Source organism: Balaenoptera borealis, assembly GCF_965194805.1.
Source record: "Balaenoptera borealis genome assembly, chromosome: 18".
Classification (NCBI taxonomy): Eukaryota; Metazoa; Chordata; class Mammalia; order Artiodactyla; family Balaenopteridae; genus Balaenoptera; species Balaenoptera borealis.
In genome coordinates, this window is record NC_138877.1 from 14,332,063 (window position 1) to 14,356,211 (window position 24,149).

General features: G+C 36.9%; 1 protein-coding gene across 5 annotated transcripts in view; it reads right to left on the reverse strand.

Annotated features, from left to right (window-relative positions):
* The window catches only part of TRPC4 (transient receptor potential cation channel subfamily C member 4), a 168,284-nt gene that overhangs the window by 21,005 nt on the left and 123,130 nt on the right, over window positions 1-24,149 (reverse strand). For all 5 annotated transcript variants that reach the window (XM_082365313.1, XM_082365312.1, XM_082365314.1 and 2 more), the window contains 2 exons: window positions 13,113-13,252; window positions 2,760-3,073 (listed from right to left, as the gene is read on the reverse strand). In XM_082365313.1, the coding sequence (XP_082221439.1) occupies window positions 2,760-3,073; window positions 13,113-13,252 (454 nt within the window). The remainder of the gene's footprint in view (window positions 1-2,759; window positions 3,074-13,112; window positions 13,253-24,149) is intronic.

Sequence of the window (24,149 nt, forward strand, 5' to 3'; positions counted from 1 at the left end):
AAATCCATCAGATGAGTTTTCACAGAGATATTGGAACAGGGTCAGAGGATAGTTACTAAGGCAGATCACTATTTAAAAGCAATCACTGAAATATAATTATTAGAGGACCATGAGAAAGATTAGAAAAGTAATAGATAAAGTATTAAAACATAGTAATATTAAAAGTAAAGGAGGGCAAGATTTTAAAAATGAAGCTGTTAAACAGGGTCAAATGACACAGTTTAAATAGGATACAAAGAGATAAATGTCCATTGATAGTAGTGATATGGAGCCTCCAGCTATTTTCTAGAGCAAGAACAAGGTATCTGGTTTAGGCTTCTTTTCAGGGTTGCTTGGATGAGAGGAAGGAGAGAGACAGGAGTAGCAGCCAATGAGAAACAGAGTTCAGAGTTTCAGCATACATTTGTGCCCTGGAAGGGGTTATAGAGAGGAACCATGTGAATACAGCTAAGGAAACACTAGATACTACTACTAATAAAAAGCAGTGGAGTGGATAACATTTTTTATCACATTATATGACAAGCACTGTATTAGGTAATTTACATTAACTTTTTTTAAATTTTCATAGGGAAGACATGAGATGGGGTAATAAAAAGAAAAGGTTGAAATTTGTGGAAGTTGCAGAGTTATAAAAAGAAGAAGATATAGTTATAACTGCAAGCAACAAGTCATACAGCAGTTACTCTTTGTGAGTAACTTTGAACAAAAATAATTTGTTGCTTGCAGGTTTACATTCCATTATCTGGAGAAGAATTCAAGTAGAACACCTGGTTTATTTGCATTGAATGATTTAGACCTATAATATTGGAGTGATATGCAGTTTATCTGTTGCTTTTCATGGTAATAGAGAAAACCATTGGTAAGGATACACTAAAAGAATACATAATCCAAGCAATTCAACGTGTTTGTTTTAGAATAAAATTTATATTAAATATTTTGCATCAGATTCTCTAGCCATATTCTTCTGAGACAGATATTAAAATTAGCTCACAATATGTCAGCATTTACCACAAAACCAGTAACAGGGCAAGGGGATTCCTGAGAATCTCACGGATCATAAATTAGGATGGGGTTAGATAGAACCTTGTTAACTACAGATGAATCATATGTCTGAGAAGGGGTTGGGTCTTGGAACCTGAGCTGTTCCCTGAATTAAAGAAGACCTGAAGAGGGAACTCAGTTCTATGGGCTGTGTGGAAGTTCTTTCTGGAAGACAAAGCATGATCAGAAGTATGTGACCACAAATGTCAACAGGGTGGTCTTGGCAAGTAGTCGCACCAGGGCACATAGTGCAAAGTAACAAGGGAGTTGTGAAAGATGGAGCATGCAAAATGGCTGTCCATCAGAAATCCAGGAGGCCAGTCAGCAGACAGGCACTCTCCAGGAACTTGGTTAGAGGCAGAATTTGAGCCTACGAAGGGGGAGGTTGGTGGGATCTACTACTGTGAATCCCTAGTCCCCGTTGCCAGGAGCAAATTGCCAAGTCAAGGATCACGAGCGAGTGGGGAAGGACAAGTTCTGATATCAACACTGAGACACAATGCAAGGCTATTCCTCACCAGGCTATTGCTGCAAAGGGATTTCACTGAATCCCTCCTGAACTAGGTGAGAAAAGAGTGTGAGGAAGATGACAAGGCTGGGTAAACTGGTCGGGCTGGAGAACTGCTTAAGTCCAGGAGAATAAAGAGGCTGGAGCAAGGGATAAAGTGACAAGGAGAAGCTGGGATGACTTTTTGTTTTCTTTATGATTCATGGTTTGTGTCAAATCGATTTCTGAAAGGATTTGAGGCAGCTAAGGCTGCGATGAAAACTTATGTGCAAATAATCAGACGTTAATGAATTTAAATGGGGTTTTAAATACTGGGATCAAAGGTAAAACAGATACAGAATTGAGCCAACAAGATTATTTTAACCAAAAGTGACTTAGTTTACAGGACGTTATTGATTTCCTCCCACTGGAGAAACTACTGTACTCTCTGAGATTACATAAAATTCTAGAAGGGCCGATGAATGGCCAGCTGACTTTCAGAGTCATCTACAAAATCACCATGTGTTCCCATGTGGTTACTGTGCAGAGGAAAATCACCTCACTTCTTAATCCATCTGCCAATTCACTGTTTATCATAGTGGGAAGGAAATGGACACAGGCAAGTAGAGGGGTTTTCTATCAGAACTGTGTGAGCATGAAACACCGTGGCCGTGAACCTGTGCTGTCAGCAAGCCTGATTGTGAGAATTACCGGAGCTTGACACCGAGCAAGACCTGACGCTCCTCAGCTGTAAGGGCACAGAGGGTTATATGTGCGTCATAATCATGGCTTAGGTTAGCCTGAGGTCTCTATTTTGGACTATTTCTCCATGCTTAGATTTTTGGATGGGGAACCTGAGAATCAAAGAGACATGTGAAGGAACTTCAGTATCTGGAAAACACCTAAGCAAAGATTGAAAAGCATTTGGATTTTCTTCCATGATTGGTTTTCCATATATTCTATCTCTTACTGTGCTTGTAAGCTATCACTAGGCACAAGTTTCTTTCTATTCCACATTTTAAAACAGTATACATAACTGTCTTTTATAGGAGGTCATTTAAAAGAAAAGACCATTTTACTAAAACTTAAAATAAATGTACTGGATATTTCTGTTTTCCACACTAAGCACAATTTTTCTTTGCAACCACTTGTCACGGTTCAAATTCAAAATGTAATACACTCTGTATTCTGCCCAACGTTCCCAATAGAAAAAAAAGTCTGCGAGACTTACGTTGAAAATGCATTATTCTGCTTTTCACATCGTATGCCTTTACAGCTTAACCCTTTTGTTTCTTCGTAATAGAAGTACAATTGATTTAGGCCATTGGCAAATGCTAGCAACACAAGGCAGTAGATGAATAGAAACTTCAAAATGTCCAGGAGCATTCTTCCCAGAGATATTTGCAGAGGCCCCAGGTGAGAATTTGCAGTAAACAGTGAGATCAGTCGCAGGGAACTGAATATATTTGCAATAGCAAATAAAGCTTCAGCCACCAGTGTGGGATGCCACATGTCCCAAGATTCTCGTGGATTAAGAGCACTGTACTGGAGAAAAGAGAGAGACAAAGGGGAAATAAAATATGAAACAAACACATACATATAAATATGTCAATCTCAGAACAGGATGATTTTTCAGGCAGCTTCAGCACCACGGCAGCCTACTGGCAGGAAGCTGATGTTTTCCGTGATGGTGGCAGCAATTCTAATCTACAGAAAAATAAGAATTTCCTAAAGGAATTTATAATTGTTGAGTTTCAATCAAAGTGACCTCCCGGGTCTGTCCTTGTCATTTGTAGTATTTGCTAACCTGTGAATTACATCTGTCCTTGATCTTTCCAGTGGGACTTTTAAAAAAGAAAAGGAAAATGTTACGTGGGAAAAGATAGTCTGTTTTATATAGGGAAAAAATGGCAATATCATAATAACAAAGAAAACTACATTTTAAAGGAAAACTGCTGCATGTTGAACAAAATCAATGGCTTTGCTTACTATGTTCGACACACTTGCCTATTCTAGAGGAACGCATGCTGGATACAAATTACATATAAATGAATGGAAATAGTGGTCTGTTGTCTTGGCTATAGTAATGACTAACGTAGGTATGACGATTAATATTTTGTATCTGTTATATCCTAAATGTACATAAAACCTAAACTGGAAATCATCCTAGCAGTCAATGAATTGCTAATTTTTAATATTTCATGTGTAGAACGTGTGATATTTGTCTGAACATTCCCTAATTACATAAAATATGTGATTTGAGAAAAATATTTGCTACATTAAACTTTGACCAGCAATTATTTAAAAAGTATGATTTAATTAAAACGTCAGCTTTGAACTATCTTGATACTGGGCTATATAAAGAGCACAGTGAAATTTATCCCTTGTAGTCTTGAGGTAAATCTGTACCCCTACAAGAAAAAAGGTCAAATACACTCTTTGAAATATTACATTGTGAACATCTATTATTACACCTGTATAAGAACTGAACAAGTTAAATTCTCTTCTTCATATACATCACTAAAAATACGTCTAGACAATTGCAACTTTTTCCTAATGATCACGTAGGGAAAAGAAATTTACTTCTGTATGAGTCTCTCAGAATATTTCCATTCTTTTTATATTGCATTGTATACTAAAGACCTTTACAAATGTTAATTAATTCTCTTGAAGCTAATAGATGGTATTTTTAAAATCTCCTTGGGGAGAAAATACATCACAAGCTCTTGATTTTGTTCAACACTCAGACTCCTGCTTGAGTGACAATTTAAAACAATCAAGTTTGAACTAGAAGGAAATTATTTTCTATTTTTGAATCCTCATAACCGTTCTTGAACATTCCCATGTATGGCTTCAGCATAAAATAGCTAATGATTGAGGATACAGAAAAAATTTTTAATTTAAGATTTTTATTCATTATAATGAGAATCGGAGTGACAGTTTGTGGTATCAAACACCACCTAAATCTCTCCACTCCCCTCCCCTGGTATATTATGCCACCTTTTCCTTCAAAGACTACGATAACATTCACCTTCCTTTTTTCACTTCTCTTGAAAGACACATGTATTTTAGTAGAGAGTATCTACCCTTCTGTTGATGGTTAATTACATATTTCTCCTCTCTCTCGCTGTCTCTCTCTCTTTTTCTTACTTAATATGGCTTAGAACCATATCTCAAAATGTACAAAACACTAAACAGTAAGCATTCTTAAGGATGTAATCGTTTTCTTGGAATTTCTCGCCACATTTAACACAATGTCCTGCGTGTAACAGGTGCTCAAGAGACATTTTATCCCATCAAGTATTCATGCATAGTCCAGTGAGGATGACAGGGGCAGCTAATTATAATAAAAATGCTCTAAGAGATTAACACAAACTGCTGTGAGAATAGAGAAGAGAAAGTGATACAGTCTGTCTGCGGCTGATGGGGCCAGCAATGAATAGAGATTACATGTTGTTCAAGCTCTAAGGGTCCCTCGATGTTATTGAGTCTGGTGGAGATGCTGTTCCTGTTCTACTTCTCACAGCCAGTTTGTGGCAGTTGGATGTAGAATCCATCGTCACGTGGTCACTGACCCCAGCTCTATTTTTGACTTACTAAGCTTTAGAACCCTTCTTAGCAACTGCTCTCAGCTGGGACTTGCAAAATCATAAGAGGAACGTTTCCCATTTTACAAATCAGAGATGCTAGTTTCTGCCTCAGTATAATTACCCAAGACCGTTTCAGAGTCCAGCACTTCTGGTAATTGTTGGGAAACAACACTACGTGAATATGTTCACACCTATGCATGGCCGGGCTTGCTGAGAAATATATTGTATTGGGGTTAAAGGATGTTTGAATGGCAAATGAGTCTTGGAAATTAAAGATAGAGACCTCCTGAGAGATTTAGAAATATCTCCCCTGGAGCCATCTGTTTACCATCTAAGGATAATAATTCTAAGGGACCTTTGCCTCCCCAGAGAGAATTTGTTTTCTTTAGAAAGTTAAGGTCTTTCTCTTTTCTTCTCCAGGGGGAAGATGGGCAGCGGGCACAGCTGCACTATATAAGCTCTGAGATGCATCATTTCCCAGTTCCTCTCCTGTGGTACAAACTCATGGATGTGAAGGGCACATCTGGCTCTCATCGGTCGCCCTGTGGAGGCTTGGAGCACAGGGAACCAATGCCAAGATTCTTACGTAAGTAAATAATTTGTCTGTTCTCTGACCCAGAAACCTTGTTTCCTGTTAGTAAATGGAGATATGAACCTTTAGGGATTATCTCTTGATTACATTCTTTTAACTTTACTTTTTAATTTTTCTTCTACCATTCTCATCTATGTATATTTGCTTAGGTTTTTAAATATAGGCATTATTTTACAAAAGCAATTCTAAAAATTCTTACAAACCATACTGTTCTGTGAATTTGTAGAGAAAAATGGTAATTCTTCAGTGATTAAATGTATTTCCCACACCTATCATTAGAAATGAAAAGATTAACTCTAATTTTAAAGTTTTCTTTGGCTCTATTTTCTAAAAATTATTCGCAAAATCTATATTCATGTTTCATCTTTCCATGTTTGCCTCAAGCCATAGTGATGACTCTTGTCAGTAACCTTTGCAGGCTCTTCTTCCTCACTTTCCCCTTAAACGTTGACTTTGCTTTTCAAACCCCTTCTCTTCTCATTCTGTCTATTCTCCCTGGATGTTGCCTGTGATTTCAACTGTCATTTATATGCTGGTGACTCCCGATTCCACATCTCCAGCCCAGAAATCGCACCTTACAATCATAGTCTATATTCTCCTGCCTCTTGACTTCTCCTCTTAGAAATCTCACAGGTGTCTCAAACTCACAGGCCAGAATTGAAACGCATCATGTTTTCATCCTCAAGCTCCTTCTCAGTTTATGCTTTCTCATCTCAGTGAATGGCAGCAAATCACCCAAGGCAGCATTTGATGTTGATCTGATAGTCTTCCCTTCCAAACTTGCAGCCTCTAAAACTGAAATCTTAGATGTGCTGCTTACTCCTCTACATTGGTATTCTCATTGTGAAAAAAGTTCCTCTATTTCCCACAGAAATTATTATAATAGCCTCCCAACTCTTCTCCCTGCCTTGAACCTTGTCCCTACTTTCCTCTAGAATCATCTTTTAAAAGGGTCAATCAGATCATCTCACATCTTGCTTAATGTTCTTTAATGACTGCAATGTCCTCGGGATGAAATTCCGATTTTCCAATCCGTCACATGAAGCCTCTGGAATCTCGGTCGTGACTTTCTTTTGAGACTGACCTGCCACTTATACCCAATTAGGTATTTACTACTCTGGCTCAAACCTTTAGTGCTGGCAATTCCCCAAATTACCCTCACATTCTCATCAAAATACCTTTCTATGAATACTGGACCCTTTGTTTAGAATGGATTTAAATTCTAATTATTTTGATTCTTTGGCTATTATTCAGTTATCAAATATGTGTTGAGTGCCCACTCTGTGTCAGGAGCTAACTTCAGGGTTCACAGTGGTAATCAAACAAGACATAATTCATGCCATGCAGGCTTACAATATAGTGAAGAAGACAGACATTAAATACTTAATGCTACTCTTTCCCTTGAGAAGTACTCTCAGACCACAGATGTATAGACGCTAGGATCCTGCTGACCAAAGCTGGTAGTTCCATGTTAGACAGAGATCAAGAGCTATGTACACACCTATAGCCCTTCGAGGACCAGCAGTTCCTGCTTTCTTCTTTCTGTCAAAAATTTGCTTTCTAGTATAAACCTACCATAGTTCGGCTTTGTCTTAAGCCTTCATTTCTATTTAGATTCTTTTTAAGAGACTTGGTCCTATGCAGACCTATGAAATAGAATATTTACCATTGAGTCACTTGTCAGATTTCCATGCAGGGAGCTTTGTCTAACGCATTTTTGGTACTCGACATCTAGTATAGTGTTTTATATATGATAGAAGCTCAAAAAGCATTCTAGGGTGAAGAATCACAGCCACATTCAAAAGCATGGTTGTTAGAAAAGTTGGATGATTTGTGGAAATGTGAGTATCTTAATATAGTTGGAATACAGAGGGTTTGGGAATAGTGATAACTCTAAAAGAAAGATGAAACCAGGTCATGAACACCTTAGCAGAAGTGTTAGGAGAGGAAGATGGATTGCAGCATAATATTGGGTCACAAGCTCCTTGAATATAGGAAAAGTTCACCTTTATATTCTCTATAGTCCAATGCACACTTATAAAAATCAAGTAATCAATCAAAATGGGTAATAATTAATTTAATGCAAAATGAAAACATTTGTCATGCAAAATTAAATAGAAAATGTATGCTGGTTTTAATGTCTGATTTATAAGGTGAAAACCTTTCCCTTTCTATAAGTTGGTTAGATAATTAAGTAGTGAAAGACAATAGGAAGGCATATGATTTTCTCCTGTGGTGGATGATACTAGATTAAATAACTTGGATTTAAATATCTACAGCTCTCTGTCATAAAACTAAAGAATGTTTAGAAAAGTTAAAAAAAAAAAGAAAAGTTCATAATTTGGAGAGTTCCCTACAGTTACAGCATCTGTGAAATGGAAACATTTGCCTTCTTTCTAACTGATAAAAAGAGGGATCGGTGAGATAAATACTTAGCACTATTTAGACAAATGGTGCTATGAAAAACTCCAGCAAGACTGTTAAAATAAATGATCTTATTCCTAATCACTGTGATTTTTGAAAATATTATTTATATTACACAGTGGTCGAGGCATAGGAATTTAATCATTTCTGCCAAATGGCTGAAGATAAATATGAGACAAGTTGTACATAGGGACAGGGACTGGGTAAATTTAGGAGAAAACCAGTCCTAATGCAGATAAAGTAACATTTTCTAAGCGTGCCCAGACATCAAAAAGCTCTGAATTAACTAACATTTTATACATGGTGAGAAGAGGAAATGGTTGACAAACCTTTTCCTTCAAAAAATTAAGAGCAAATTAAAAAAAAAAAAAGCTACAATCTCTGAGCTGTGAAATGCTAATGAATTGAGGCATTTAAGGCAGCGCCACAAAGCCTTGCACAGAAGGAGGACAGTACTGAAATCTCATGAACTTCTGTGCTGTCTTTGTACAATATAATGCTGTTGCATTTTTTTTAAAAATATATTTATTTATTTATTTATTTATTTATTTATTTATTTATGTCTATGTTGGGTCTTCGTTTCTGTGCGAGGGCTTTCTCTAGTTGCGGCGAGCGGGGGCCACTCTTCATCGCGGTGCACGGGCCTCTCACTATCGCGGCCTCTCTTGTTGAGGAGCACAGGCTCCAGACGCGCAGGCTCAGTAGCTGTGGCTCACGGGCCCAGTTGCTCCGCGGCATGTGGGTTCTTCCCAAACTAGGGCTCGAACCCGTGTCCCCTGCATTGGCAGGCAGACTCTCAACCACTGCGCCACCAGGGAAGCCCGATGCTGTTGCATTTTAATAAAAATTAAAAACTGAGTGCTTTTATTAAGCTCTATTCTATGTGTTTTTAAATGTAATCTTCACAAACATTCTCTGGGACTTGATTATTCCTGTCATTTTACAGGTAAGAAAGTTGGGGCATCGATTAAGTAACTTACTCCACATCACACTGGTAGGAAGTGGTACAGGCAGTAGTCATATCAAGTATGGATCATAGCCCAGACCATGGCTTTGGCTAGAACGACCCTTTTGTATGTTTAAAAAAAAAATCTCCTCCAGGTGGATGAATTACAAAAGGATGAACCAAATAAGGAAGAACTGCCCTTCTGCCAGACCTAATCTAAGAGGTTTTCCCCCTGAAGACCAATTATGGAAGGGTTTCCCTCTTTGTGGGCTGACAGTTCTTTTGGTCTGGATCCATGGCTTGGCCAAAATCACCGAGGGTTAGATTTTTGCTACCATTTATGCACCTGCAGGCAGAAGATAGAACCTGGGCAATTTCAGTTGAGATCCCAGTTATAACTCCTTGGTCATCTTGCCTGATCCATGAGAAGTGAGCTATTTGCCGGGGAGAAGCATCAAGATGATTCCATCTACCTCATCTTTCATAATAACAAATCAACTACCTTGTGGATCTTACCTCCTAATTAAAATCTAAAGCTTCTCCTGTGCCCACTGCTCTACTTCAGGCATTCATCATCATTTGACTCATCCTCTGTTTTTTAAACCTCATTAATGGTTCCTCTTTATTTATAGGGTCCAAATTCTATAGCACGATTTGGAAAGTTCTTCCCATGCTCTTCCCGCCCCCATCTCCCTGGATCATCCCTCTGAGATCTGACCTCCTTTACCCTCTCAGACTTTTGCACGTTTTGTCTCTTCTCCCTGGAATGCTCATGCATGCTCATGGACACGATAGATGCCCACTCACTCTGTCCTCTAAATAGTTTCAGGACACTGCCAGCAAAATTTCGTTCCTTCCTTGATGCCAGCATGGCCCCTGTTGTAGACTTTATCACACTGTAAGGTCTTCATGTGTATTTCTCTTTCCTTACTGAACTGCTTGGAGGCAGGGGCTATATCTCAGGCATCTCTGCATTCTCAGCAAACAGATGGAAAGCTGATTTCTTAGTGTGACCCCATAAATTCTTATTGCTTGATTCACACAATGGCTGTTTGCCTTGTTTATAGCGGTCTATTTTTGTACACAAATAAAGCACCTTTTCCTGAAATAGCAAGTTGTAAGTTATTAAAAATTAGCATAAAAATTGAATGATAGAACAAAAGAAGATGAAGAAGGGTGAATCGACAAATCAGCATGACATCACAGACTCCCAAAGTAAGTGCTCTTTTGACTATTATCATCATTTAACAGATGATACAGTTGAGGCCCACATTAAATAACTTGCCCCAAATCAGACAGGTTGCAAGTGGTAAAGGCAGTCCTAATCCAGAGCTAGACTCCTTTTCAACTAAAAAAAAAAAAAAAGCAAATGAAAAGACACAATAAAGACATTACAAAAGGCAAGTCCAGTGGACCAATAATATATGAAGAAGGAGGAAACAGCAGTAGAAGAGAAAGGAGAAAATCTAATCATGCATGTTTACTCTGTAACCAGCACTTTAAATGTATGCACTCATTTACTTCTCATACTAACCACATAAGGCAGAAATTGTTATTCTCCTTATTTTATAGGTGAGGCACAGAGAGTTGAAGAAACAGACCCAAGTTCACATAACTAGTAAGTGATAAAAGAAAACTGAGCCCAGGAAACCCAAGTCTAAAGTGCAGCCATTCAGGACTTCCCTGGTGGCGCAGTGGTTAAGAATCCGCCTGCCAATGCAGGGGACACGGGTTCGAGGCCTGGTCCAGGAAGATCCCACATGCCCCAGAGCAACTAAGCCCGTGTGCCACAACTACTGAGCCTGTGCTCTAGAGCCTGTGAGCCACAACTACTGAAGCCCATGCGCCTAGAGCCCATGCTCCGCAACAAGAGAGGCCACCACAACTAGAGAAAGCCCACACACCACAAGGAAGACCCAACACAGCCAAAAATAATAAATAAATACATAAATAACTTTATTTAAAATAAAAATAAAGTACAGCCATTCAAACACTAGCCACGCAACTCAAGTTTTTGTCACACAAACTAATCATTCAGAAAGAACATTTCATCATCTATATTTACAATCCTAACTGAACTCCTATGGCCAAAGCACATAAACAAACTATGTATTTCCCGAAGAGTCCATAGTATTTACATCATTGTCATCAGAGGTAATTTCTGTCTACTTTTCTATCTCCCTTTTCCTCCCCTCTTTCCTTTCTTCTTCATCACTTGGGGTGGGTGAGTTGAATTTATAACATAAATTTTCCCTTCGTATAGTATAAAGAACAATACAGGTGAAAAATTTACAACATTTTAAGAAAATTCAAATACAGTATTTAAACCATTAGGCCAAAAATCCACAAGTATCCATTAATTCATGTAACTGTACCCAGTATATACCAGAGGTTATATATATACACATACACATATATATAAAATATATGTTTTATAAGTAAACACCATATAAATAAGACCTGTAAAAATATTATGTTTCTTAGTATAAATATTGTATGAGAGAGGATCCTTTTGGCATCAATCCCATGCTTCTCTGAGCTGCTGAATAGGATTTTACAGTCCAGGCCTATTCAAAGTGTCTTCCTTAGACCAGTTACATCAATATCACCTAATGAATGTGCAAGAAATGCAAATTTAGGCCCCTCCTTAATACTCCTGATTCCTGGGAATGGAGAAAAGGAATCTGTTTTAGCATGCTTTCCAAGTGATTCTTAGCACCTGAAAATTTGAGAAGAACTGCTATAGTCATGTAATATCAGAATTTTATAAGTGCACAGGACCATAAAAAACAGATGTATTACTTTTTAGTAGAGAGATGTCCAAACCAACTTTATAGATATACTTAAAGATCATTACAGAAGAAAGAAGAATTGGAAGGATATTCACTTCAAAACAGATGTCCATCTCCTACACAGATGCAAAACCTCCTTGGTTAACACAATACCTTCTGTCATCTTCAGAAGGTCTCAAGGCCATTCACCTTAATGCAGATAGGAAAAATTATCAAATCATGTTTCCATTCTTAAAACACAGCTTGCTTTCCATGGAAGTGGTAGAAAATGCTTTTTCTTAATGTTTATATGAGCGCTGGAAACATTTTAATTGAACAATTCAGGAAACAACTTTGGGCAATTTTGACCCTGTTATAGCTGAAAATTGCAGGAGTCGACTTAGGACAAGACTAAATGAATAAGAGTTCACTTACATGTTAGCATTTCCTAGCTCAGCTCATTAGATGGCATGAATTATTCATGTACAGCTCAATTAAACACTGTCTATTTTTTAATAATTCACTCATCATTTTGACACAAATTTTTTTAAAAAGGAAAAGGAAAGAGGGAAAAAGAAAGGCAGGAAGGAGGAGGCAATAATATAATACTTTGGTTTGAAAAACATCCCCCAAAGTACAAAATAATCCCAATTGTCATTGCAGAACAAAAACATTTTATGTAAATTATGTGGTTTGGGATAAGATTGATGTTGTAAGAAATGCGGGGGAGTAATGGGTGTGTGAGATTTCAGCACTGTCATATTGAATGGGGTGAGAAGAAAAAAATTATATTCTGCTCTAATTATATCAAACTATATTAGTTTAAACTGAAATAATAATTTCAGTGCTTTGAAAGAGTAATATTTTGATCTGTCTATGTAATTTCATCGGTTAGTTGTAACTGATAAAAATAGATTTTGGTTGCCGAAATTTGAACAGTGTTTGAGGTAGAATTTCATTAGAAATGGAAAGGATTAGAAACGAGAGCAGCTATTGTGAATCATTTTGAGGCATCATTCAATTTAGATGCAAGAAAATTGGGTGGCAACTTCTATTTAGAAACCTATTAAAATTTGTTTTATGACTATAAACTGTGTATTATCTATGTCTTTTATTCCTATCTCTCAATAAAGTCATGAGATGATGAATTTCACATACAGATAATGCTCTAGGTAACATTATTAATAAAAATAATAGCAGTGAAAGGTGCATCGATACTTATCAGAACTTATGCTTTACCAATAACATAAACAATAGTTACCTTTACAAATGCAACGATTTTCAAGGAGATTGTTGCTAGATATAAGGAGTTCATCACAAAATCCATTAGATTCCACCAATCGTGGATGTAATCTTGAAGTCCACCATCCCACATTTGTTTAATTTCTCCCCATATAAAACCTGCAATTATAGAAAGATTCACATAAGTGTGATTTTTCAATCAAATCACTAAAAACAGAGATCCATAATTAGGAAACAGAGAATCTTGGAGCTTCAAGAGACTACATAGTTACTCTAAATGCAACACCTATTTTTATAGGTAGTAATAATTGAATCCCAGTCAGATTTTAAAACTTTCAGGACATTTAGCTAATTTGTAGAGAATTCTCTTGGGGCAGCTTCACTTTCTTTTATCCATTTGATAAATTGATAAGGTTGTGCAATTTTGAATCAAACTATAATTCCTCTATACCTATATATCTTTCTCTGGAAAATATCATAACGTTTATTTGTAAACAGATACTTGAAGATATTTTTCCTCCCAAATCAAAATGACTCAAAGATTTATGAAAAAACAGTGTATCTAGTGAACATAACTGGCTTAATGCCTTTAAGCAGGGTACTTTGTGTTGTTTTTGTAAGCAATTAACACCTTCAGAGATCTGATTTCAGTTCTGGACAGAAGACGATTATAACATTCATACTTCAATAAAAGACCTTATATCTAGCAGTAGCTTTAAAGCTATATCCAGAGAAAACAAAAATCACTTTCCTTTATTATGGTCATGTTTTTAATAGGAAATATTTTATTTTCAAATATTAGAAAGCACTTATAAAATATCACTGTATATCATTATTCTATTTCCATAATCTCATTAAATTTTTATAAATCTATTTTTACAGCCTAATGATGAGAAAGAAAGATATCAAAATATCTAGAATCAGGAAATATTAAAAGGATAAATATGATTTTAAGCTATATTAAAGCAAGAAAACAACAAGACTTTTAAGGTAATGATAGTTTGAAACATCGAATGTGGGTAGCACAGAGTTTCATATCTGTCCTACACTAAAAGCAAGAAAAAGTCATATAACTATAGAATTATGACTTTTCATGAATCCATCAGAGAGGTGAGAAACCAAGGAGCCTATACCTCAAAGACAAACAGGTTCCTGTAAAGAGAGTGACGAGGTGAGCATTAGCTCCCCTGCGGCAGAGTGTAGGGTAAGACACACTGGCATCATACAAGAGAGAAGGACAATTTCAGAAAACCTTCTTAAACAAACTTCTAAAGGCTGAGTGTGAGCTAGTGTGAGAGGACAGAACCCCTGGGACACAGACACAGCGGGGCATCCACTCACTAGTAAGCTCATCTCCATAGACCTCACCACTGCTCAAGAGGCTGGTTCTGGGGGGAAGGCACAAAGCCCTACCCAAGCTCCTCTCCCCTACGAAGCAGAACATGTTAGCCCTATGGGAGAAGCAGAAAACAGTCCAGGGCCTAGAGTTTATACTAATATCCTTAGAGGCTTCCTACCACAGGAGGAAGGTCAGGAAACTCTCTTTGGCACATGACCTGCACAGTTTTACTGCCTTGAGAAGGAAGATTTGGATCATTGAGAAGCTCCACCCCTGATGCCCAGGTGTGGTTTTACCTAAGTCTGACCCTAGACCTGGACAACAGACAACCTCACGTCACCAGGCTGACAAACACTGAGTAAGAAGCAGAAGCTGACAACCACTGGAGGAGTGGCAAACATATGGATAGAAAGTCCCTCAGAGGCAGAGGTGCTCAAGGAAGGCCAAAAGCTGTGGGTGGAGCAGGAATTCTGATAATAATCCTCTTCCCCACTTGTCTTAGTCTGTTCAGGCTGCTATAACAAAGCATCATAGATGAGTTGTTATAAACAACAGAAATTTACTTTTCATAGATCTGGAGGCTACAAGTCTAAGATCAGGGTATCAGGGTCAGCCTCTGGTGAGGGCCCTCTTTCATGTTGCAGACTGCTGACCTCTCTTTGGATCCTCACTTGGCAGAAAGAAAGCGAGCTAGCTCTCTGGTCTGTTCTTACAAGAGCACTAATCCCATTCGTGAGGGCTCCACACTCATGACCCAATTGCCTCCCAAAGGCTCCACCTCCAAAAACCATCACATTGTGAGTTAAGATTTCAGTGTGTGACTTTTGGGGGGGACAAAGACTTGCAGCCCATAACACCACTCTAAGCAGAAGTGTATGGTAGGCTGAAACTGATTGTAGCAACAATGAAACCCAAACCCAGCTCAGCTCCTGATTATATTGCCTCAAATTCCTGCACTAATGTTCTAGCAGAAGAGATATGTCCATTTTCAAGCATAAATGCTATACACTTCTGTCTAGCCTTCTGCATAGGCAGAATAAATACCCTCACAAAATACACGCATACAAGCACATGAGCACCATGTTACATCATACTCAAACTGTTCAAAAAAAGATAAAAGAAAAATTATTGAAGGCATCACAGGGAGGGGATGGGTGGAAATAAAAGACACGTTGCATACAAAGGAAGAAATATAGGACTGGTATCAAACTGATTGTCTGAAACCACGCAGGACAGACTGACATCATTAAAGTGCTGAAAAGAAAAAAAAATCAATCCAGAATTCTATACACAGCACAAATATCTCTAATAAATGAAGGGTAATGAAAAACTTTTTTCAGACAATCAAAAATTCAGACAGAGACCCATGCTGCAAGAAATGCTAAAGGGATATTTTTTAGGCAGAACATATATGATATTAAACAGAAATTTAGGTTTACAAAAAGAAATAAAAATCTCTATTCAGGAACTGTTAAAATGAAAATAAATATAAAATATTTTTTTCTTATTTCGAATTGCTCTAACAGATCACTGACTGCATAAAGCAAAAATAGCATATAGCAAAAATGTATTGTGGTTTATAACATGTATAACATATGTAAAGGTAAAACATATGACAACATTAGCACAGAAGATGAGAAAGAGGAATTAGAGACATACTATCATAAGGTTCTTATACACATGTAAAGCAAAATATTATTTGAAGTTAGACTGTGATAAATTAAATTTTATGTTGTAAATCCTAGGGCTTTCTCTCAAAATATTTTTAAATGCATAAATAGCCACAAATGTAAATAAACATGGAGTTATAATAAACGATCCAAGAACAGGCAGAAAAAAAAGGGAAAAATACAGCAATACATGGGGCAAATAGGAAAAACAATAGGGTAGATTTTAAATCTGTCAATATCAAAAAATTACATTGAATGAAAGGTAAGGTCTAAACACACTAAAAGACAGAGATGTTCACATAGAATAAAGATGCAAAACATAACTATATGACAATTCATCGATAGGTTAAACATAAATGAATAACAATGATACCATGAAATACTAATTGAAAAAAACTTAGATGGTTATATTAATGTAAGACTAGATATATTTCAGAAGAAGTGTTACTGGGTATGTACAGGGATATAACAAGGATAAAAAGGTCAAATCACTCTGAAGACAGAACAGTCCTAAATATGAATGCAGCTAACAAAATAATCTGATAATGCAAGATGCCATAGAATTTAAATATAAATAGAGAAAGGTACAATTAGTTAGAGACTTTACTATTCCTCTCTATAAGTAAATGAATCAGTAGGCAGAAGTTTAGTAAGAATATAGAAGTTCTGAACAGCACTATCAAAAGTCTGAAAATAGCAGAAGACATGTTTTTCAAGTGCACATGGAACATTCACTAAGATAGGCTACATAACTTCAACGTATTTATACACGTTGAAATGTTTAAATGTTTACCATGACAACATAGTAAACAACAAATCAATTATAAAATGTATCTCAAAATCCCCAAATATTTTGCAATTAAATAATATGCTTCTGATAACTTTTGGTCAAAGAGAAATTAACAGAATAATTAGATAATATTTTGAAATGATTACAAATGAAAATACAACTAAGAGTTCTGTGATGCAGTTAACACAGTACTTAGAGTAGAATGCTTAATTAGAAAACAATAAAGGTCTCAAATCAGTGATCTCAGCTTCAACTGTGACACTGAAAAGAAGAGCAAATTAAACCCAAAACAAACAGAAGAAAGAAAATTTTAAAGCAGAAATCAATAAATTTTAAAATATAAAACTTGAGAAAAGTCAATGAAAACAGACTCTAGTTCTCTGAAATGGTCACTAAAATTGATAAAACTCTAGCTAGAATGGTCAAGAAAAAAAAGAGAGAAGATATAAATGATCCATATCTGAAATGAAAGAAGGGGCATAAATACAGATCTTACAGACTTCATAAGGATAAGTGATAAAATGAACTTGATACTCATAAATTTCACAACTTAAATGAATTGGACATTTTCCCTGAAAGACATAACCTTCCTAACTCACATAAGAGGACATAGAATAACCTGAATTGTCCTATATTCATTAAAGAAAATGAATTCATAGTTAAAAACCTTCCAGCAAAGAAAAATTCAGGTCCACTTCCTTCATGGTGATTCTACCAAACATTTAAGGAAAAAATAATGCCAGTGCTAATCAAACACTTACAAAATTACAAGAAAAAATGTTTGAAACGTATGTATTATTCTGATAAAAAGTCATACAAAAACAATACAAAGAAAACTACACACTAATAACCCTTTGAATATGCATAAAATCCTCAACAAATATTAGCAAATTAAATACAGTAATATATAAACTTAACAATAAATCATGACCAAATGCTATTTTTCCCAGAAATGCAAGATTGTTTGAAAATTTAAGAATCAATCAATGTAATTTGTCACATCAACAGATTTTTGGGGAAAAAAATCTTTTCATTAAATGCAAGAAATCTTTTCAATAGATACAATAAATTCATTTGACCAAATTCAACATTCATTCACAACAAAAACTTTCAGCAAAGTATGACTAGAAGGAAAATGTCTTGATTTGATAAAGGACATCTATAAAAATCTAAACTACCATCATACTTATTTTGTAAAGGGCCAGAAAATAAATAACTTAGGCTTTGCAATTAATGAATGAGTGTGGCTTTGTTATAATGAAACTATTTATAAAAACTGTCAAAGGGCCAGATTTGGCCTGCTGGGCCATGGTTTGTCCTATATCTTGATTGTGGTGGTACTATATGATTGTATGTGTTTGTCAACATTTTATATACCTGTGCCCTAGAAAAAAAAAATTAAAAAGTAGTGGTACAACTTAATGTTAAGGCAGCAAAAATTATGAGAGATTGATGTCGGACAATGGAAATAGGGATAGATTAAAAATAAAGAAATATAATAAAGTATCAATTGTGATATATTGCTGATAGATGTGTTTGAAAATTTGCACGATAAAACTTTGGAAGAAATAAAAGTATATTAGTCCATAATTATTTAGTGAGAACTAGCAATAGTTATTTAATATTATTAATAAAGTTTTATTTTCAAATTTTGTCACATTTAAATTAAGAACCCAGATGAGGACTGATTTCAGTTGAATTAAATATAGAGTGCATTTTAAAGTCTGCTGTAGACCACAGTTTTATTCTAGATTTGTTGTTTATATCCAGCTTCCCCTTTGAAGTTTCTTTCATAAATAAATCTCTCTTGAGAACTCAGATAAAATTGGGCATATTTGAGGAGGTGATAATGATCACTGACTCCTTATTGAAGAAAGGAATATATAAGATCTGAATAACATGTGATACACGCACTGATTTTATAGCTTGTGGGAAACTTACAATTTATATTATCCAATGAGGAAAAATGCTCAGTACTCATGGAACTACTCTCCTCTCCCACATTCGTGGTGCTTTTTCCTACTGAGCCTGGGTACAGTCTCAGAATCCAGCACGCAGCCACAACCTACATAAGAAATCTAAGGCCACCAAAGGCCGTGTGACTAAAGCCAGTTAATGGAGAAACCAGAACAGGATACCAGTCTCCTTAGGCAGTGCTCTTAGACAATATTTTCTTACTCCTGAGATTTCACAATGGAGCTTATTTGTTTTGTTTTGCTTGAAACTTTGCCAATTCCCAGGGATGAGGCGATGTGAGCATTGCAATTGTTGATTGAACAAATGCATTCAAGTTCACTTTCATCAGAAGGCATAGTGATAATGCCAGGTGAGTGAAGTGCCAGGCTCAGCTCAACTAGTAATCAGCTTTGTAATCTTAGCCAGTAGTCTCGTCCTTCTAGGTTTCAGTTATCTCACTTCAAAAAAAGAAAGGTTTGGATTATCACAGAATTCTATATATAGAATCATACAAGAAGTATAATTCTACCTTAATGGTATAAATAAGCCAGACACTGATTCTTCCTGTTTGAATTATCAATATTCTATGAAAATCAGTCATCACAATAGCTGACATGAGAGATTAAAAACTGTTCTGTACCAGAGGGCACACACCAGCTTTGATCTGCCCCAGAAAGCAGAAATTGGATCTATGATATGAAAGTTATAGAACGGAAACTTCTTGCACAATGTAAGGGGGATTCTCTGTCAAAGTTGTCCCAAAACTGGAATGGATCACCCTTTGGGGTTAAGATTCCAATCCAGAGCCTGGAATGTCTTTGATCAGTCATATTCCAGAGAAATTCTAGCAATGAGTGGAGACCTACCTGTTCCATTGGACCTCTAAAGGTCATTCCAACTTTATGAATTTGTGATTCTGGTGTTTTCAAATTTTGTATGTATTTTAAAATGAAATATATTTTAAAATACCTACTAACCAACAAGAGGGTTTATATTTTATTTCCCTTTATAGATAAATTGTATCTCTTTTTTTGCTTCTACCCAACTGGAAAGCCAAATGAGATTATTAACAGTCACGAAAATACGGAACTTCAAATATTTTGTGGGTAATTATGTAAAAGAGTAAAGACACCAAAAACTAACTGCTTTAGAGGGGAAGGAGTTACGAAGAGGCAGATAGGAGCTCAGTAGAAAGCACCATTTTAACCTGGAGCTCCTTAATATCTGAGCAGACTCTGTTCCTATTAGACAGGTTCAAGGACATGACACTTGAATAGATGACCTCTAATGTTTCTGAAGAAGAGTCAAAACAAAAACTCACAATTTGGATATATTACAGTTCCTTTGGAGTTCAAAGAATAGACATAAAATCTAACTTTCTGAATTATACAAAAATTATATTACTTCTGACTTCGGAAAGGCACAACTGTATGGAAAAAACAGAGATCCTGATGAAATTGAGGACTTAGCCCACTGTTTTTTTAACCTGAACTGTAAATAAGACTGTCAGTCAGTGCTGGTTGGCTAATGGGGTTTGGGATCTTTTGTTTTCAAAGCACCAGATTGTAGGATCACGTCCTATAGCTGTTTGGATCACTTCCTGTATCACCACATACTTGTTTATTGACATTGATTTCTATTTGTTATGAGCACTTTAGTGAAATACCGAGTTTCCTCTATTCTGGCAATATTCACTGAAATTTTAGAAGAAACAAGCCTTTAGAAAAACTAGAAGGTGCTATTAACTGGCTGAAAAATGCATCCAGATAGTAAACTATTCATGGTAACTAAAAAAAGACTGAAGCAAACAAAGCTTGAGGGAGCTTCTGTCAGAAAATGTTTGTGCCGTTCCCACAATGGGAACATTTCAAAGTTATTCTCTGCTGTTTATAAACAGATGACATGATTTCTCAGCGTGGTGGTGGAAGTCTAATTACAAGCATTGATGTAAGACTGCAGGGACCAACCACGGAAAGATCTCAGTGCAAATGAGTCAGAGAACTTCCTTTTAAAAATATTTGTGGATGCCTGGAAGTTTTGACTACTTTTTTCTACCTTTCCCATAACAGTTTTCACCAGGGCCATTTGAGTATTCTGTTATATCCCAGCATGTGAAGCTGGCTGTGGGGAGGCAGACCTCCGATGCTGCATTTAGCAGCCTCGATTTCATGTGAGAAGTGTGTAATTCTGCACACAGACCTCTTGCCTCTCCTTTCTTGCTGTCAGTATTAACACGAAGAGTAAATAACCCCAAGTAAAGGGCAAGTCAGCTTTTCACCTACGACACCTCTGAGGGCTTTTTACAGCAGCCCCAGAGCTAGTCGAGGGATCCGGCCTTGGAAGTCCCTTGATGGAACACTGAAATCCATGCTGTGGCACCAAATCAATGAAGATAAAGGCAACAAAAAAGAACTCTTCTTCGCTGGAGGGTTTCTTTCCCGCCCCAAGTCAGGAAACAAAAAGGCAGTTTCTTGTCAAAATTCTGCTTTTGTTCAAAAAGAAGTCTAAATGCAGTTATTTTACTCAGTAGAGACTCACATTATGCCGGACCCATAAGAGGCACTAAGTTAAGGGGCAGCTGCTATGGTCTCAGTGTTATTCTTAAAACCCAGACAAAGGTAAAGAGCCTCAAGTATCCACTTTCTGAAGACAGCGTACAGAAAACTGTAGCCCTTCCCACCGGGGCTTCCTAAGAGGGATGAGAACCATATCTGCTACCAACCTCCTGCCACACTGTAACCCTTGGGTTATACAGAGAGAACGCTGGGAAGAGGGGACCAGAGAGCCGTGAGCTCAGGGCACTGCAGGTCGGTCGGGTGCTAGCGACCTCACCAGCACCGCCACCTCCCTAGGTCAAGTGTAGGAGCCTCCACGAAAACGCCTCAGAAAGATGGGGGATTTCTGCAGGGAGAAGCTGGCTCTTAACCCCTGCCGGGGCATCTTCCCAAGCACTTGGCCTGCTCATCTCTCACTTGGCTTGCACTTCAGGGAAAGCAGACAAACAGTGGGTCTCAGCTGGGCAGCTGGCAGCAGCCTGACCCCTTGCCATCTGAGGTAGCAAGGTTTTGTGATCTCTTGGGGGAGCGAGGGCTTATCACAGGAAGAAGCCGGGCTTTAGCCATCTTGTTCCTCTGCCCTTGCTAGGGTCACAGGATCCATAAAGGGGCCAACTGCTGGTTATGAGAGTTCCCAGACTGGAAGATGTCAGGCAGAGCTGAAACTCGGATTCGGAGAACTAGGTAGTGTGCAGGTACACAGGACCCTCTAAAGAACACTCATGGACCCATCAGGAGAGTCAGAGGGTCAAGACCTGTCACATAGGCCACTCAGTATTAGCCAGAGATGCAGACAACCAACATGGGAAGAGCTGTGACCAGGGTACCAAGGAGGTAAAGAAGACTTTTAACTTTTCCTGACATCCTGCTTGCCTGCAGAAACCAAGCAATGGGGAGAACAGAAAAAGTCTGTGTCCCTCCTTCCATTCCAGTGTTGGGGTTGAAGGATGAGCAAAAAATGAATATTTCTGGGTCCTTTGATACATGTGTCAGGGCTTTGTGGGGAAGAGGAGAGCTTTAAACTGATGGTAAGCTTTGTGTTTTAAACTGAACTGGGACTACTTTTTAATAACTCAAAATTTCAGGAAATTGATGATATCTACTAGACAGATAGTGAAGGGAAAGGATATTTGGTGTAGGGTGGTTGGGAAGAGTGATTGAAAAAGGTTAAACCATTTCATGTTTAGATTCTAATGAGTCTCAATTCCTCAATAAAGCTGAAATCGGAACTAAATATGAAACCTGCATAAAATTTGGTTTCTAGAATTGTTTCTTAATCTTTAGTGTTTAAAGACCTCTGAAATTTCTGAATCAGTGAACCAAGGGGAGAATTCAAAATCTAAATTTTTCATAAAAAATTCACAGTGATTATGATTATAGTCAGCACACCACTCTTCAAGAAACGCTGACTTAAAGGGACAGTGCATAGTCAAATATGTTTAGTTTGAAGACATCTAAAAACCCTTAAATTACTACAGTTTTGATAGCATCAGTTTAACATTTAGAGGAAAAAATATTAGGAATATACAATTAAGGAAGTACATGTTTGAAACTGTGCCAAGGAATGATACAATGCTAGTTTTCGATTAAGATGTAAAAAATGTAGAACCTTAGAATTCTAGCTCATCTGATTGCTTACGACATAAATGTAGTAACTTAAAAATCAAGTAAAATGTTTCTGTCAATGCAGTATTAGACTTTTTATAGGATTTCTGTTTAATTTAAAAATTTTCATGAGAACTAAGGCATTATATATTTATGTAGGTGGAAAAACAATGAATAAATATTCCTCAAGTCTTTTCTCAAGTCACCTTTTCAATGAGTGGCAGTAGTTGCTTAATAAATATTTTTGAATGAGTGATTATTAATTTTTCACTATGAAGATTACCACTTTCCACCTACTATAAACTTCTATTTTTAAAACAATTATGTGCAAAAGAAATATAATTATCTCTTTATATTTCCTGAAGACCCCCTACACACACACACATACATATACACACCAATGAAAGATTAAAAATTAATGATATCCCTGGAAGCAAGGAAATTTAGCTTTAGGTCCTAGCAAGTGAACATGGAAACTAAAAAGGAAGCATCTCAAGGTCATGGCAAAAGACTTTATTCTTTCTTTCTTAGAATAGAAATTGCTTCTGTCAGTATTAGGGAACCACTTATAATGCATGTGTTTTAGAACAGAGATGGGTGGTGGAGATGAAGATGGAGGGTCCTGCTGATGTGATGCTGATGGCAACGATAAGTTCGCTATGTTAACAAGCATCACATTCAATAGGAAATTATATCAAGTGTGTATCTCAAAGAGCATTGCATCTTTAATAAATCAGAAACGTGGTCCACTCAAATTTGACCTGTGTAAAGACTTAAGTTCGTAAACAGAGGCAGAGAAAATAAGAAAGAAGTCAATGTATGGAAACTTGAGTTCTTGGGCTGTTTTTGCCCCTTTAAATTCCATTTCTCACACTCCAAGGGCAGTACTTATGGAGGATGAAGTCTCTAGCTCTGGAGTTAGACTAACTGGAGTTTGAATCTAGTATCTACCATTTGTTAGCTCCTTGAACCTGGGAAAGTGATCTCACTTTTCTAAGCCTATTTCCTCTCTATTAAATGAGATACTAACATCATTTATTATGAGTAAAGTGGAGTTGACTATGAAGTTCAAATAAGAACACACATTTGAATCACTTAGCACAGTGCCAACTTTCTTAGTTTCTATTGTTATTACCACCAT